Consider the following 17484-nt stretch of genomic DNA (forward strand, 5'->3'; position numbering starts at 1 on the left):
TGAGCTGTGGGTCCTTGCATCCAGGCCATGGCTTGGGAAATTCTACAGATGACAAATAGGCTTCTGTCTGTTCTCTTACCTCCCTCTTAGTCAACTTGTGTTATTAACCACAGGCAGAAAAGGAGAGGCAGCTTTTATTCTCCATCATGTTTTGGGTGGGCCAGCTTCCAGCAAAGCTCATCTCTCTCTTGTAAGAACTTACTGAAGTCCACAACAAGCTTGCTCCAATATCCTTTCTCCACCATGTCTCTTAAAGCGAGTACCAGCAGGCACATGGCCCCTGTCCCAGGAGAAGCAAGCGACTCTCAACCAGCTGGTTGGCTCCAAATAACTTCCCCATTGTAGATTTAAAAATTCTCACTGCTCGCCACGAGTTGCCATTCAGTTGATTCCTCATCTTAGGTTCTGTTACTTGCAACGCCCCACTTCTACTCTGAATTTCAATACTGAGCCAGGTCTTTTGGTTTCAGGACACAAAACTCTTATTTATTTTCTGCAGTAACTGCAAAGTCCAGAGGTGGATGCACCTTCAGGCACCACAGGATCCAGGTGCTCAAATGATGGCATTGGGAACTTTCTCCCTTCATCTCTCAGCTCTGCTTCCCTGTGGGTTGGCTTAGGTAGGAAGAGGACCGCTGGCTCCTCCAGATCTGCATTCTACCAGCTTAGCAACCTCACAGAGAGACAGCTTCTCTTTCCAGGTAAAACGCCAGGGCTAACTCTCATCGGACCAACCTGGGATTGCATGTTCACCCCTGAATCAAATTCCTGTGGTAGCTGGGGGTGGCATCAGTCCTGGCGGAGCCACATGGACAGAGAGCCAAGGACAGGGATGACCCAAGGAAAATGGGGATGTTGTCATCAGAAGAGACAGAATGGTTGCTGAACAGACACAAACAATACGCCTCCCCTCTCAGTTTCCAAACTTTCATGGCAGCTGTACTTGGATAGCAGCAAGAAAAAGGGAATGAACAATTCTGCATCACCCACTGTGTGTCTTGCATCGGCTTATTTTTTCAACGTAAATTTCTGAGCACCTATTATTACAAAGAATAAGAGCAGCTAACTCTTCTACAGCACCTGGTGTTTCCTAGGCTTCACACTGTTAACTCATTTACACGGCTCACAACTCTATAAGGTGAGTCCCATAGTGACCATGAGAAATTGGAGCACAGAGCACATCATCGTCCCGTTGGTTGTAGGGCCGGGCATCTTTTAGGTTCCCAGCGCTGCTGTAACAAAGAACCACAAACCGGATGGCTGGAAACAACAGAAATATAATCTCTGACGTTCTGGAGGCTGGAAGCCTGAAATCAGCGTGTCAGCAGAACTGCACTCCTTCTGAGACTCTAGGCGGTCCTCCCTCCTTCTCTTCCCCACTGCTGGTGGCAGCCGGCTGTCCCTGGGCTCTCTTCCCCACTGCTGGTGGCAGCCGGCTATCCCTGGGCTCTCTTCCCCACGGCTGGTGGCAGCCGGCTGTCCCTGGGCTTCCTTGCTTGCAGCTGTGTGTCTCCGTCTCTGCCCCATCATCACGTGACCATGGGCTCTTCTCTCCTTATAAGACAGTCACGTTGGATTAAGATCCACCCTAATGACCATACTTTAGCTTAATTACATCTTGCAAGACCCTCCCTTTGAGGAACATTTTCACAGGTACCAGGGGTTAAAACCTCAGCATATCTTTTGGGGGGACAGAATTCAGCCCACAGCATCCAAGCCAGGCCTGGTCCCAGAGTCCTCTGTTACCTCTGGTCTCAGGTCTGGGGGAGAGCTACTGGGGTCCCAGAGGAGAGGAAGCTGGGTGTGGACCTTCCAGGAGCTTCTGCGGTGTGGGGAGACACAAGGTAAGCAATGAGTACTCTGATGAGGGTGGGCATGGAAACTGGGCATTACCCAGTCACTGGCGGGTTCCTGGAGGCGGGGCTGTCTGCATGGAGCCATGAGAGATAAGCAGGATGCAGGCAAGAGGGGCAGGGGCGGGAGGGAGGGACAGGTTCCAGGCAGAAGGGAGCAGGGCTCGTTTGGATTTGTCAAGACAGTTCAGCAGGACCAGAGCAGAGAAGTCAGAAGGAAATGCGAAAGAGGAATCCAAACAGGCTGGCAGGGGCAGACCCGGGAGGTGGGAAAGCCTTGCCGAGGAGCTCACACGCTGTCCTGGATGTCACAAGGAGCCACGCGAGGGCGTGTGCCGGGTTCCGCTAGAGGCGCTGATTTCTATCCAGTTGTCACGGTCCTGTCGGGTCGGTGACAGTAGCCCAATTTGACACAACGGAGAAATCGAGGCTCCCAGAGATCACAGCTGTCTAGGTAGAGGCAGAGGCCAAATGTGGCTGGTCTCTGACCCTGGAAGTCCCCTAGGGACACATCTTACTCCCCGGGGGTTGGGCTAGGAGGCGGGGGCAGTGAACAGATCACCAGGCCAGATGCTGAGTTCAAGTCCCACCCCTCTGCTCCCTAGCTCGTGACCTCAGGGAAGGTCTCTGTTCCCTGAATGGTGCCTCCCACATGCAGACACCTCGCCCTGGCAAGGCAGCTGCCTGGAGTGGCCGAGAAGTGGGCACAAAGGGGCTTGGGCAATGGATGCATGGAAAAACAGGAACAGCCTGGTGACAGCATGATTCTGATCATCATCATCTGTCCTTGTGACTTCCTGGGGGGAGGATGGGCAGCAGCTGCCGGGGCAGGCAGAGCTGGAGGAAGAAGCATCCTCACTGTGGCGTCACAGCCCTGCCACCCTCCCCAGCAGACCCGCACTGTCCCCCACCATTTCCTCCCAATGCAATCAGCGCTTTAATTAAAATCAGTCATCAGACTCTGGAGGCACAGCCAACAAAGGAAGCAGAAAGAGCAATTACCTCCTGGAGGCGGTGCCTGGAGCTGTGGAAGTTTCCTATGAAGAGAAGCAAGTGAGGGTGGCCTGGCAAGACGGAGCTGGGGGCTTGGGGAGCGGGAGACACTTTCCTCTCTGTGTGGAAGAGGCTCGGGCAGCCGTGCATGGGTTTCTGACTAAGCATTCTGCACCCCAGCTCCTTGTGGAGGACAGAGATGCTGGGGTGGGGCGGGCTGCTGTCTTTCCCCATCAGTGAAAGAAGTGGGGCTGGATTTGAAATGCCTCTCTGTTTTGTCTACTTGGGAAGCTGGGGACTTACTTTGGTTAAAATTGCCCCCGGGCTGGACCACCTTGTCTGTCCTTCTCTCTGCTCATCCAGCCCATCCTTGAAGGCCACAGAGCTGGCCCAAACCCCTCTACCCTCCTGCATCCCACCCCAGCTCCGCAGATGAGCTCTGGCCAGAAACAGAACACAAGGCCCTTATACAACTTGAAATTTTCTAGCAGCCCCATTAAAACAGGCAAAAAGAAACAGGTGAAGTCGATCTTAATCATACGTTTTATTTGGCCTACTATATCCAAAATAGTGTCACTTCAACATGCAATCAATATTGAAAATCATTACTTTTTGTATACTAAGTCTCCAAAATCCTGTGTGTATTTTATACTTATGTCTTAGTTCAGACTTGCCCTATTTCTTTTTCTTTCTCTTTTCTTTTTGAGTACAGTTGACACACAATGTTATGTTCGTTTCAGGTCTACAACACGGTGATTCAACATCTCTATACCACAAGTGTAACTGCCGAATGTCACCTCACGACGCTGTTACAATATCATGGACTATGTTCCCCATGCTGTGCCTTTCAGTCCTGTGACTTATTCATTCCCTAACTGGAAGCCTGCATCTCCCAGCCCTCCTCACCCATTTTTCCCATCCCCGCATCCCTGGCAACCATTAGTTTGTTCTCTGTATTCATAGGTCTGATTCTGCTCTTTGTTTCTTCACTTGTTTTGATTTTTAGATCCCACATATAAGTGAAATCATACGATCTTTGTCTTTTGCTGTCTGACTTATTTCACCTAACAGAATACTCTCTAAGTCCATCCAGGTTATCACAAATGGCAAGGTCTCATTCTTTTTTATGGCTGAGTAATATCCCACTTTATATATATACCACATCTTCTTTATCTGTTCATCTGTTGATGGACACTTGGGTTGCTTCCATATCTTGGCTCTTGTAAATTATGCTGCAATAAACATAAGGGGCATATATCTTTTTGAATTAGTGTTCTCATTTTCTTTGAATAAATATCCCATAGTGGAATTACTGGATTGTACGGTATTTCTGTTTTTAATTTTTTTTTGAAGAAGCTCCATACTGTTTTCCACAGTGGCTACACCAATTTGCATTCTCACCAACAGTGCATGAGGTTCCCTTCTCTCCACATCCTTCCTCCCTAACAATTGTTATTCCTTGTCTTTTTGTTTCTAGCCATCCTGATAGGTGTAAAGTGATATTTCACTGTGGGTTAGATTTGCATTTCCCTGATGACCTTAGTGATATTGAGCATGTTTTCATGTGTCTGTTGGCTAGTTGTATGTCTCCTTTGGAAAGGTGTCTTCAGGTCCTTCACTCATTTTTAATCAGATTAGTTTGTTAGCATTGAGTTGTATAAGTTCTTTATATATTTTAGATATTATCCTCTTATCAGATATATCAATTACAAATATCTTCTCCCATTCAGTAGGTTGCCTTTTTATTTTGTTGATAGTTTCCTTCGCTGTGCAGAGGCTTTTCATTTTGAAGTAGTCCCAAGAGTTTATTTTTGCTTTTATTTCCCCAGTCTTGGGAGACATATTTAGAAAAATGTTGCTATAACTGATAGCAGAGAAATTACTATGTTCTCTTCCAGGAGTTTTCTGGTTTCAGGACTCACATTTAGGTCTTTAATCTGTTTTGAATTTACTTTTGTATATGGCGTAAGTAGTCCAGTTCCTTTGTTTTGCATGTAGCTGTCCAGTTTTCCCAACACCACTTATTGAAGAGAGTGTGTTTTCCCCATTGTATATTCTTGCCTCTTTTGTTGAAGATTAATTGGCCATATAATATCAGGTTTATTTCTTGGCTCTCCATTCTATTCCACCGATCTCTGTTTCTATTCCTGTGCCAGACCATACTGTTTTGATTATGATACCTGGAATTGTGATATCTCCAGCTTTTTTCTTCTTTCTCAAGATTGCTTTGCCTATTTGGGGTCTTTTGTGGTTCCATACAAATTTTAGTATTATTTGTTCTCGTTCTGTGTCGGTATTTTGAAAGGGATTGATTAAATCTGTAGATTGCTTTCGTTAGTACAGACATTTTAACAATATTCATTCTTCCAATCCATGAGCATGGAATATTCTTCCATTTGTTTATGTCCTCTTCAATTTCTTTCATCAGTGTTTTGTAGTTTTCAGAGTACAGGTGTTTCACCTCTTGGGTTAAGTTAATTCCTAGGTATTTTATCCATTTTGGTGCAATTGTAAATGAGATTGTTTTCTTAATTTCTCTTTCTACTATTTTGTTATGAGTGTATAGAAACACAACTGATTTCTGGGTATTAATTGTGTGTCCTGCAACTTTACTAAATTCATTTATTATTTCTGATAGTTTTGGGGGGGAGTCTTTAGGGTTTTTTATGTACAGTATTATGTCACCTGCAAATAAGGCCCGTTTAACTTCTTCCGTATCTTACTTTTTTCGTTCGATTGCCCGTGCTGACTGGCCATATTTCAGTTGCTCAGTGGCCGCGTGTGGTCGGCAGCTACTGTATTGGACGGTGCAGGTCTGTACTGTGTTAATATTGGGTGATAGTCGTCTTCATTTATCAACTGGGTACCTCTCCCACCTGTGGAACTAGGACCCAGTGAGGATGTATTCACCCTCCAGAGAGCCTGGCACAGTGCCTAGCTCTTGGTAGGAGCTTCATCATTGTTTTGGAGTGAATGAATGATTCATTATGAGGGAGGGTCTCTCTGCACATAATATGAAATGGTGCTAGGGGATATGGACATGGCAGTGGCCCAGGAATCCTGCCCCCAAGCTCCCGTTCCATGCCCATGCCATAGGAGCCCCGAGCCGAAGAGGAAACAGTGAATCCAACACGCCAAGTTCCAGCATCTGGTCTTCACGCATTTTAAATATCAGCCCTGATGTGTGTTCGCCAGCGAAGGAAAGCCGGTAAATCCAGGGGGTGGGTGTGGGGGCTAGAGGGAGACATTCCACTTCCTATAGCCCCCTATTTAATTTCATCCATTCATTTATTCACCCATAAATGCTTATTAGCTCATTAGTTTGTTCATTTAGGACATGTTCCCAGTGTACTTCATTTAAGTTGGGCATTTGCTAGGTGCTGGTACGTTTCACGAATAAATAAGAAACCAACCTATCTCTTGCTCTGTAATCCTCTGGTGAACTTATTCTAGCAGAACCTGTGTTTAAACTAGAATAAACAAGCAAATGAGCAACCCTTGTATAAAACTGACACGTTCCCTTCTCCCCCCCGCCCCGCTTTTTTTTTTTAAGTTTTACTTATTTAAGTGATCTCTACACCCGCCGTGGGGCTGGAACTCACAACGATCAAAAGTCACGTGTTTCTCCTACTGAGGCAACCAGGTGCCGCATGTGGACTTTAACTAACCTTCCTTTTCTCTTTCCATCGATAGCACACCTACTATGTGCCAGGTACAATGCTAGGCCCTCTTTCCACCATCTCATTCAATCTTTCACTTTTAGGGATAAATAAACTCTGGGTCAGAAAAGGTTAGGTAGCTTGCCCGATGGCTGCCGGCTAGCAAGTGGCAGAGCTGAGATGCAAACCTGACTCTTCTGCCTCTCTAAGTGAGGGGCTTTGTACCCTACTGCAGCTCCTCGTCATTGCTGTTGAAGTTCTCCCCGCTGTCTCCATGCCTTCCAGACACACAGGGCCACGCACACAGCAGGTGCTCCAGAAATGCCGACTGAATGTATGAACGAGATACTTGTTGAGTTAAGGAATGAATGAATGAGTTCTTCATTACTTTGGGATGATTTGTTTTTGCACTGGCTTGACTAAAATATAGGTTCCTGAAGGAACCATAGCACAGAAGGCATGTGGACTCTGCAATCAGCTGGATCTGGGTTCAAATCCCGGCTTGGCCCATATTTGCTGTGCAACCTGAGCAAGTCTCTCAACCTCTCTGAGGCGATGTTTTCTGAGGTTTGGAAGCAATATATGCGAGATTCTATGCCTAGCATAGTGTAGGTGCTCAGAAAACACCTGTTAAATGGAATGGCACTGAATCTCGATTTGTTAACAAAGTCTTGGGGAGGGCTGGGGAAGAGAAGACTTAATTTTGGTTAGGTGGAAGTTGAGCTGGCATCAGAATCATTCAGGAAGCATGTACAATCCCGACTGCATGCCCCCCTTCAGAGAATGAGATTCAGGAGGAATCCGCCCGATAAGTCAGACATTGGTGGGCTAGGGATCGCTTTTTGAAAGTGATCACCCTGGAGCATTCGGATGGTCAGAGGAAATGTGTCTTGCAGCAAAGGTTGCAGAGGAAGGAGAGTGAGCCAGGCCTCAAAGGACAGCAGGGCCTCCACCACTGCCCTGGATTTTCTCTGCCAGCTAAAGGACAGGTGGGTCCTGGGCCATCTCTGCTCCTGTGATGGACCTTGAATAATTGATCAAGTCGCTCAGTGAGAAGCTCATGAATTCTTAAACCCTTTTAAGGGCCTCCCAGGAAGGGAGGGCATCCCCTCCAGGGTCTCTGTGGCCCTGTGCTCTCTCTATCTAGGTTCTGCATAAAGCGAAATGTCAGGGTCAGGGCCCCCTGCTGTGGCCTTCAGGTCGACAGCCTTTTAAGGAACGGACCGTTTCCCCTCACAGGATCCCACATTCTCTGCGCATATGGATTCTACACCAGTAATTGGCCTAAAGGCAGTCTGGAGACTGTCCCCAGGACCCAAGCCCTCTAAGCACCCTCTTCCTCTGTCCCCATGCCAAGCTGCCAGGACCCAGAGCATGCAGGTGACTTGAAACCTGGGATGCTCAAGGTCCCGACAGATTGCCTCTCCCAGCAAGTAAATAAAATTTTAAAATGGAGAAATGCTATGGAAAAAAATAAGGCATTTTTTATTTTATTTTAAAGACAGATTACTTAAGCTAGGGAAGGCCTCCTGGAGGAGGTGGCTTTTGAATTGAAACCTGAAACATCAAAAGAAAGATCTGGAGAAAGACAGCTGCAAGCAGAAGGAATAGCAAAGACGGTGTCCCTGCAGGGACTTGGTGTCTTCCTGGGACAGAAAAAAGCCCAGTGTGGTCAGGGCACAATGAATGAGGAGGTTAGTGGGGTATAAGGGAGATGGAAGACTGGATCTACTGACCCTTATGAGGGCTCTGGGGAAAAGGGCAAAAATACCCCTCCTTCTGGATAGACATAGACCCTCATCCATACACAAGATTCCACAAGAAGAGCATGGCTGAATTTTAACCTCCCCTTGCCTGTCTGCCAGGCAACCTTTTGCAGTGTCCAACATGCAGAACTGTACATGGAGGACCTGAGGAGTGCCATTATCTGTCTGTGATGGAGCCAGACAAAAGGGGGAAATCGTAGCTCAGTGCTGGCCAGGTTAAATCTGAGATGCCATTAGCCATCTAGGAGAAGCTGCTGAGTAGACAGATGGATGTGCCCATCTGGAGCTCAGGGCAGAGGTCTGGATGTCCTCACTGGATCACCACACGCTTGGATGAGGCAGTCGGTGGGGGGAAAAGCCACAGAGTGGTATTTGGGATGTGCAGATCTGCCTGTGAGGTGCTTACTAGTCTGTGGGAGAGGTCAACAAGGTGCTTAGAAATCAAAATTTAAGGAGACACTCCCTCCCAGGGTCACTTAAGTGCAGAGTTGGCACCTGAGAGTGGGTGACACCTTAAAATTTGTGTCTTCTTAACTCTAGTCCCTGTCCCTTGTAATTCAATGACAAAAAGGTAGTCATGACAACTAATGGTGCTGGCACACTCGGACACTCACTTGGGAAAGAAAAAAAAGAACCTCACACTTTCCTTCACACCGTATATAAAAACAAAAATAGGTCAGAGACCTAAACATAAAAGCTAGAAGTATGAGACTTAAGGGGGGAAAAACAGAGAAAACCTCATGACCTTGGGGTAGGTAGGCAAAGATTGCTTAGGCCACAGAAAGCATGAACCATAAAAGAGAAAAAAAATCAGTTGGATTTTATCAAACCTAAGAACTTGTCTTCCAAAAAAAAAACACCATTAAGAAAATGAAAAAATGCCAGAGGCCCAGAAAGATTGTATGTAGTATATATCTGACATAGGACTTGTTTCCAAAACATGTAAGGAACTCTTACAACTCAATAATAAAAGGACAATTGATCCAATTTTTTTCAATGGGTAAAAGACTGGAACAGATCCTTCACAAAAGAAAATACATAAATGTCCAAAAGTGAGCAAGTGAAAGTGATGTTCAAGGTCCATCGTCATCAGAAAAATGCAAATTGAAACCATAATGAAGCACTACTTTACACCCACCAGAACGGCTTTCAGTTAATAACAATGCCAAGTGTTGGTGAGAACACCAAGCAACTGGAATTCTCCTACACTGTAAAATGTACAAACACTTTGTGTTTTTTGTTGTTGTTGTTTTAAGATTTTATTTATTTATTTGAGAGAGAGAGAGCACATGAGAGGGGGGAGGGTCAGAGGGAGAAGCAGACTCCCTGCTGAGCAGGGAGCCTGATGTGGGACTCGATCCTGGGACTCCAGGATCATGACCTGAGCTGAAGGCAGTCACTTAACCAACTAAGCCACCCAGGCGCCCCAATGTACAAACACTTCGTAATACAGTTTGGCAGTCCATTACAAACACACAACTAAGCCATTCCAATTTGAAAATAGAAACAAGATCTCTATACAAAGGCTTGTAGCCAATGTTCAATGTTTTACTCATGGTGGCCAAAACCTTGGAAACAACTCAAGTGTTCATCAGCAGGAGAAAAGATACAAACAAGAGTGGTCCATCCATACACAGGAACAGTATTCAGCAATCAAAATGTAACTTCCTAAATATGCCACACCATGGATGATTCTCCAAGGCTGAATGAACAAAGCCAGACAAAGAAAAAATACAATTTGTATGATTCCACCTATATAGAAATCTAGAAAAGACAAATCTTGTCTGTGGTGATAGAAACCTGTTCAATGTTTGCCTGAGGCTGGAGGTGGGTGGTGGGGGTTGACTGTAAGGGAACAAGAGGGAACTTTTAGGGGTGAGTGGAATGGTCTATATCTTGATTATAGTTCTGATTACAGGGTGTATATATGTATCAAGACTCATCAACCTGGAGCTCTAAAATAGGTACATTTATATAAATTATGTATCAATAGAGTAATTTAAATACCTCCATTCAAGGTTTTGTTGATAACCTTTTAAATCCTCTGGTCCTCCTTGTTACTCTGAGCGTGGTAATGTCTCAATGTTTCTGCTCTTCAAGGACATTGTGGTTAAATAATCTGGTTCACGGCCAGGACATAATGGGCATTAAAAATGGGCTCAGGGGACGACACCTGGGTGACTCAGTCGGTTAAGTGTCTGCCTTTGATTCAGGTCATGATGTGGGGGTCCTGGGATGGAGCCCCATGTTGGGCTCCCTGCTCAGAGGGGAGTCTGCTTCTCCCTCTCCCCCTCCCTCTGTGATCTCTCTTGCTCTTGCTCTATCTCAAATAAACAAATAAAATCTTAAAAAAAATAGAATGGACTCAGGAATTACGGGTGCATGAGGGAACTGGGGCCCAGAGGGGAGACACTTGTCTCAGGACACACAGCCCAATACAGGTATTGACTACAAGGTGTTGCTGGGGGCGGGGGGGGGCGGTTTGGGTTTCAAAAAATAGAACCCAAAGAAGCAGAGGCAGACGTCCGTCTATCATCCGCTCACCTCCTGTCCTGTCTGTTTTCCTTCAGAACTGAGTTTTGAGAGAGGTCAGGGTGCCCCCCCCAACCCCGAGCGAGGCCAGGCCCGCCAGGCGGGTAATTGCACAAACCCTAGGTCTGCAGAGCGTCTTTCAGGTGAGACGCTTCCCAACCACCCCCCCCCGCCCCCCGCCCCATCCTAAGAGCACAGTCCTCACCAAGCAGCGAGGTCCACCTGCTGCAGGTCTCTGCACCTCCATCATTGTTCATCTCGCCTCCCAGGGTTCTGCGAAGAGCAATGACAATGGTTGTCTGCTCTCACTACTCTCATGGAGCCTAGAAGTTCTGCTCGGGAAAGTGAGGCGAGGCAAGGAAATAAAGAAGAAGCCGAGCTAGCATCCTTGTGCCCACTTCCAGGGCCAGAAGCACACTGAACTCGGGGCACAGGGCTGGCACGAAAGCTGGGTCACCCTGACCCTGATCCTCAAGCCCCGAGCAAGGCACGCCACCCCCGACGGGGCGCCAACATCGTTGTTCTTGAGGTCCAGGCCGGTTCCCGCTCCCACGAGCTGGGCGGCCTCCGGCCTCAGTTCCCCCACTTGGCCCCCACGCAGGAAAGGATCTGGAGTGCGCAGGGGTTCGGCCGGGCCCCGCCCCCGGGGTGGGGCTGGGGGCGGTCACGTGGGGGGGCTCCCGGGCCCCCGAGCCCCGCCCCGCCCCGCCCCGTCCCGCCCCCCGCCTCGGCCGGGTCTGGGTCTGGAGACGAGGCGCAGAGCCAGCCGAGGCCGCCAAGCCGGGGCCGCTGAGCTCGGCGGCGCCGCGGGGTCCGGGGTGCCTGCTCGCTGCTCCGCCCGCTCCCGGCCAGCTGTGCAGGCGGCTGAACCCGCCGCCGCAGCACCAGGAGCAGCAGCGAGGACTCGAGCGCGGGTGGCAGCGGCGACACCATGGATCTGTCCTTTATGGCCGCGCAGGTAACGGGGCGCCTTCCCCCGCGCGCCCTGGGCTGCGAAGTTTGGGGAGGTTCGGGGCCCACGGGCTTGCCCTGTCTGCAGCTGCTGGGCGCGCTGGGAGGCTTCGAGCCGGGCGGTGGCGCCCTCCGGGGATCTACGTCCCGGCCCTTTGTCCGGAGCCGGGCATCCCCAACCTGGTTTCTCTCGTCCGAGGCGGCGAGCGCGACTCCCGGGGGTGGGGCGGGTCGTGTGCCCTGAGCGCCCTGGGTCGATTTGTTCCCAGACTGAGAGGGGCCTGGGCGATGCGAGTCGACCCCTCCCTGCCCATCCCCTCCCTGCAGTCCTCGCTCCAGGACCCAGGACTGCCCCGGGGCCGTGCAGCCCAGATCCGTGGAAACCCGGGTGGGTGGGCACCGTCGCTGTTCTCCATTGCCTATCTTCACGAGGCGCGGGAGACCTCGGGCCCCCCCTCCCTTAAGTGGAGACCACAGCCCCCGGCAGCCTGAGGAAGGAGGTGAGACCGGCTCTGTGACCAGCCAAGCGCCAGAGCGCAACGATCCTTTTTTTTTTCCTTTGTGCTGAGTCTGTAGCCATCAGTGCCCAACGCGACCATAACTCTTCCCTTGACACAAAACAGGTTGCCAATAGCAGGAAAAAAAACAGATGACCTCTCATCACTTGATCCTTGCTGAAGGAGAATCCCCTTGAGTTCTGAGCGTTGGGTGATCTTTATGTTTCTGTGCTCAGCTCTCATGAGCTAGAACAAAGGCAGGCAGACACCCCCTTTGCGGAGCTGCCTGTGGCCTTCCCAGGACCCAGTGCCAGGGACAGTCTGGCTCCAGGAAAGGCCACATTTGGTCTGGGCGAGTAAATCTCAGTGTACCACATTCGGACCTTGCACCTTCTATGAGTTAGTTATGTTGGGATCCCAGACGTAGGAAGGCCACCGGGGTCCCTCTGTCCCCTGTATGCGTACCAGGGGCCCCACTTGCTGCTGTTTAATTTTCCGGGGAACAGATTTTAAGAGAACACTTTCCTTTCCCGCCCCCAAATTTCACCCCGATAGAAGCCTCTTGAAAAAGTAACAGCAAAATCCAGGCTGTATGGACAGCGAGTCTCTGAACAGTCATGGAAGGACGCAGAATCCCCAGGATGGTTTTAGATCCCAGCTCTAGGCAGCCTCTTGTTTTGTTTTCCAAAATGTGCTTTGCTTCAGTCAGCACCACTGGTCTTTTTTTGCCTAATTTTCTGTCTCCTGTTCCTAAACCCACGTTTATAAATATTGTCATGCGGGCATCATTTTAGACAGTGGTGACTTTAGCTACAGGATAACTGGAGTGGCTTCACCAGATTTATTTCCAGGGGAGAGAGGAGCTCACACACGCCTGTCTCTGCCTGCCCTCCTCTGAATCCCACCAAACAGCTTGTGTCCATGGTTACGAAATAAATTGATCACTGCTAACCCTGGGGCGGGCTGGAGCATCAGAAGTTGCCATGGTAACCGGACAAAATAAACGTAGGGCTTTTCTCCATCTGTAGACAGAGCCTGCACAGAGATTGGGTTCTTTTTTCTCTCTCTCTCTCTCTTTTGTTTACTCTCAAGTTTTGTGTGCTCAGTGTGTTCCTGCCAACAGATATTTGGGTATAGATTACATGCCCAGGCCCGTGTCAGTTGCAAGGAGCAGAAACATGATGAGCCATCATGTGGGGAGAGATGCTGAGGTTTGTGGAGCACCCGCTGTGTGCCAGTCGCTTGCACACTTTATTATAGTAAATCCTTACAAGTCCATGACATGGGCACTGTCATTCCCCCTTTTACCGATCAGGTTACGAAACTTCGACAAGATTAAATAATTTGCCTGCTTGGTGCGTGTCACCAAGCTTCTGTCCCCACACATCAGCAGTGGACAGTTTGATAGGGAAATGTCAATGCCTCCATCTACTTGTTTGGCAGAAGTTGGGTAAACTTGCCTTCAGCAAGTTTCTGTTAGATGATTGGTTGGGGATGAGACAGGATGGATGTGAATCGTGAAAAGAGAAAACAGGAAAACAGTGCCTTCGCGGGGTCGCGTGCCCCGCCCCTCGAACACCTGTCATCGTCAGGACTTGGGAACGTGAGTTCTGATAGAGTAGAACTACAGACAGATCTCCCCCGGTGGATTCTAGGCAGAGAGGCAGGAGGAGGGAGGCCCAGAATATATTCACAGACTCCTTCAGGAAGGGGGAAAGTAGGGGCACAGGACAGCTGGGAGAGGGGGCTGGCGCCAGGTCACAGAGGGGCTGACTGTGGGGTGGGGAAGTTCACATGAATCAGTGGGCAGTGGGAGCCATTGCAGGCCACTGAGCAGGGAAAGGTTTGTGATTGAAGCAGTGCTTTGGGAAGACCCCAGCCCTGTGGAGCATAGTTAGAGGCATATGAGTGGAGCCAGAAGGGCACACCTGCTTGATTAATTGAGCGACTGAAACCAGCTCCCTGTGGCTCGAAAAGCTCCTCCCCCTCCTCAGTGTTGTGAACTGTGAGTCCTGTTTCTGGCTTTAAAAGACTCAGAGGATATAAGCCATTTCAGAAAGATTTGCCTCTCAAACGCTAAGCATTACGAAGACACCCCTTATGGATGGAAAGAGTGGACCCGCAACTCCCCTGATGCAGATCTGCCCTCGCTGGTGCAGGTACATGGGGTTGTGTGATGGGGTTTGGAAGAGGCTGTGGACACTGAAGATGGGAAGACTCAGCTCGTGGACCCCATCTCACCCCCTGAGCCCCGGAGGTGCTCAGCCGCCCTTTCCTCCCCCCTGGACACACCCCAACCCCTCTCTGCGCAGTTCCTGGGTCCCCAGACACCCTGGTGGGCTGAACGGTAAACAGGAGCACCTGTTTCTCTATGGCCAGCAGTGGCCGGAAGGACAGGGCCGTCCAGACGCCCAGGGAGCTGGGGACCAGGAGAACAGCACAGACGTTGAGGACTGAGCCCTGAATCCCTGTGTCATTGGTGGGGTGGCCCTTACTCCAGAGATGGCCCTGTTCCCTCCCTCCCCCTCCTGGGGGCGGGGGGGGGGATCTGATTCCCCTCCCCTTAAATCTGGGTTGGCACCAGTGAATTTCTTGACCAGGAGAAGGCAGTGTGAGTGGCATTCTGGAACCTCAGAGACTAGCTTTGAAGAGGACTGTGGTGTGCATGGATGGCTCCTAGCGTGCTTGCTCCAGGGGAAGCGCAGAGACCCTGAGACCTCCGTGATGAGAGGAGGAGTGAACATTTAAGGAACCTACTGCGTGGGCAGAAATGAACGAGAGGCGGGGCACCTGGGTGGCTCAGTTGGTTAAGCGGCTGCCTTCGGCTCAGGTCATGATCCCAGGGTCCTGGGATCGAGCCTCGCATCGGGCTCCCTGCTCCTCGGGAAGCCTGCTTCTCCCTCTCCCACTCCCCCCGCTTGTGTTCCCTCTCTCGCTGTGTCTCTCTCTCTGTGAAATAAATAAATAAAATCTTTAAAAAAAAAAACAAAAAAGAAATGAACAAGAGGGTGTAGGGGCACTAGTCACGTGCTTGAGGCTGTAAGGCCGAGTTCAACAAGCGCACAGACGGCACAAGAGCTCAGTCTTGTATTTGTCCTCTGCTGCCCCTGCAGCAACTAGTCTAAACCCAAGAGTTCCCGATGTTGCTGCCATTAGGCTCCCCTGGGAGCTTCCAAGACCTGCTGCCTCCACCCCACCCCGAGTGCTCCCCTTAGAGTCTCAGCTGAAGGCGGACATTTTCGTTATTTTCTGTCATCCCCCAGTGGATTCCAGCGTGTGGTCGCGGCGGGGCTGGAGGTTCGAAGCTAGAACTGCACTTGGGGCTGTCTCCCTCCCCCTCCTCTGGATGGAACAGATCCTTGGCTCTCTGGTCCCTTTCAGGTCGTAAAAGGTCATGTGGTCCCCAGAAGTCACCCGAGTATGGGTTCAGCAACTTAAAAGAGCGAGACCCAGAATAATATAACCCGGGGACTTGCTCCAGAATCGAGGTTCTCCCTTCCTCCTGCCCACACCTGCCACAGGTGGGAGATCTGTAGTCAGGTAGGTGGCTCTGCTAATCCCCTCATGCAGACAGGGAAGAAAGGGAGAGCCAGGGTGGCTCAGCCGACAAGTAGAGCCAGGCCTGGAGCCCCAACCACAGGGCCGTCCTGCACGTGGGCTCACCACCTCGCAGAGCAGATCCAGTGCGGGGGTGTGTGGGAAACCTAGGGCCCCGCCATGGAGCAGCTCCAGGGAATCCTCAGTCCCTGAATACAGAGTGTTGTGATTATGTCCATTTTTGAAAAGATTTTGTTTGTTTATTTGAGAGAGAGAGAGAGAGAGAGAGAGAGAGAGCGTGCAAGCATGAGCAGGGGGAGGGGCAGAGGGAGAGGGAGAAGCAGAGTCCCCGCTGAGCAGGGAGCCCGATGCGGGGCTCCATCCCAGGACCCTGAGATCACGACCTGAGCTGAAGGCAGATGCTTAACTGACCGAGCCACCCAGGCGCCCCATGTTTATGTCCATTTTTTAAACATGTTCCTAAAGAGGACTGTATTAGTTTCCTGGGGCTACCCTAACAAATTAGCACAAGCAGAGTGGCTTACAACAGAAATGTAATCTCTCCCAGTTCTGGAGGCTAGAAATCCAAACTCCAGGTGTTGGCAGGGCAGGTGTCTCTGAAGTCCCCAGGGGAGAATCTATTCCAGCCCTCTCTCTTAACCTCACGGTGTTGCCTGCAGTCCTTGGTGCCCCTTGCCTGTGGATGCATCTCTCCGATCTCTGCCTCAGCAAACCTGGCACCCGCCCTGTGTGTCTCTGTGTCTCTTCTCTTCTTATAAAGACACCGGTATATTGGATTAGGGCCCACTCTAGTGACCTCATTTTAACTTGATTATGCCTGCAGAGAATCTAGTTTGAAAGGAGGTCATGCTCACAAGTATCAGGAGTTAGGGCTTCAAAAGCGTATTTTGAGGGGAGACACAGTTTAACCCGTAATAACATCTGAAGACCCGTAAATAACCAGGATCTTGATCCTGGTGTTAGTGGTCACTGGTCTTAGGCAGTGGACGGATCATTTCTCTACACTTTAGTTTCACCATCTGTGAAATGGACACAAAATCGCCTTTCCTGTGGAACTGTTCATCTAGTCCTTCAGCAGATGTTTCCTGTGGGCCAGACCCAGAGCTCTGAGGTGGAGAAGGCCACAGGCCTGCCATGTGATATGTGACATGGGGTAGGTAAATGCAAGTGTCCCAGGAGCCCAGACAAGGCACCTGACCCGGAGGTCAGGGAAGGCTTCTAGAAGTTTGAATTGAGCTGTCTGAAGGATGCTGAGCTGCAAAGAAGGAGGGAGGACATTCCAGGCAGACGGAATGGCATGCTCAAGGGTTGAATGTAATAGGACTTGAAACAGTGTCTCCTGTTGGGCGTGGGGGTTGCAAGTCAGGGCATTTGGATGGACCGGGGACAGGTGGGGAAGGAGTTGGAGACTGGGGCCAAGAAGGTGACCTTGTTCAGTGGAGCGGAGTGGGGTGGAGTGACCCACAGAGCAGAGGGCTGGCCTGGAAGGAATGGCTCCTTGCTCCTGCCCTGCAGACACACAGCGGGTTCTTCCCAGTTTTCAAGAAAATGGAAAATTCAGATGTTTACATGCAGTCTGGATTTTTAAATGTTGGCCACTCATTAAAAAATTTTAAGAAGGCAACCAACTACGATGTGAACTGTTTCAGTTACTTATTGCTTATTCTTTCAGTTA

General features: G+C 49.9%; 1 protein-coding gene across 1 annotated transcript in view; it reads left to right on the forward strand.

Moving 5' to 3' along the window:
• Window positions 1-11534: 11534 nt before the first annotated feature.
• CUNH14orf132 (chromosome unknown C14orf132 homolog) overlaps window positions 11535-17484 on the forward strand; it is a 52641-nt gene continuing 46691 nt past the window's right edge. The window contains exon 1 of the mRNA XM_073895850.1: window positions 11535-11761. Within this exon, the coding sequence (XP_073751951.1) occupies window positions 11735-11761 (27 nt within the window). The 5' untranslated portion in view covers window positions 11535-11734. The remainder of the gene's footprint in view (window positions 11762-17484) is intronic.

Source organism: Callorhinus ursinus, unplaced genomic scaffold (assembly GCF_003265705.2).
Source record: "Callorhinus ursinus isolate GAN/ISIS: 27379988/994484 unplaced genomic scaffold, GSC_fseal_2.0 scaffold8, whole genome shotgun sequence".
NCBI classification, from domain to species: Eukaryota; Metazoa; Chordata; class Mammalia; order Carnivora; family Otariidae; genus Callorhinus; species Callorhinus ursinus.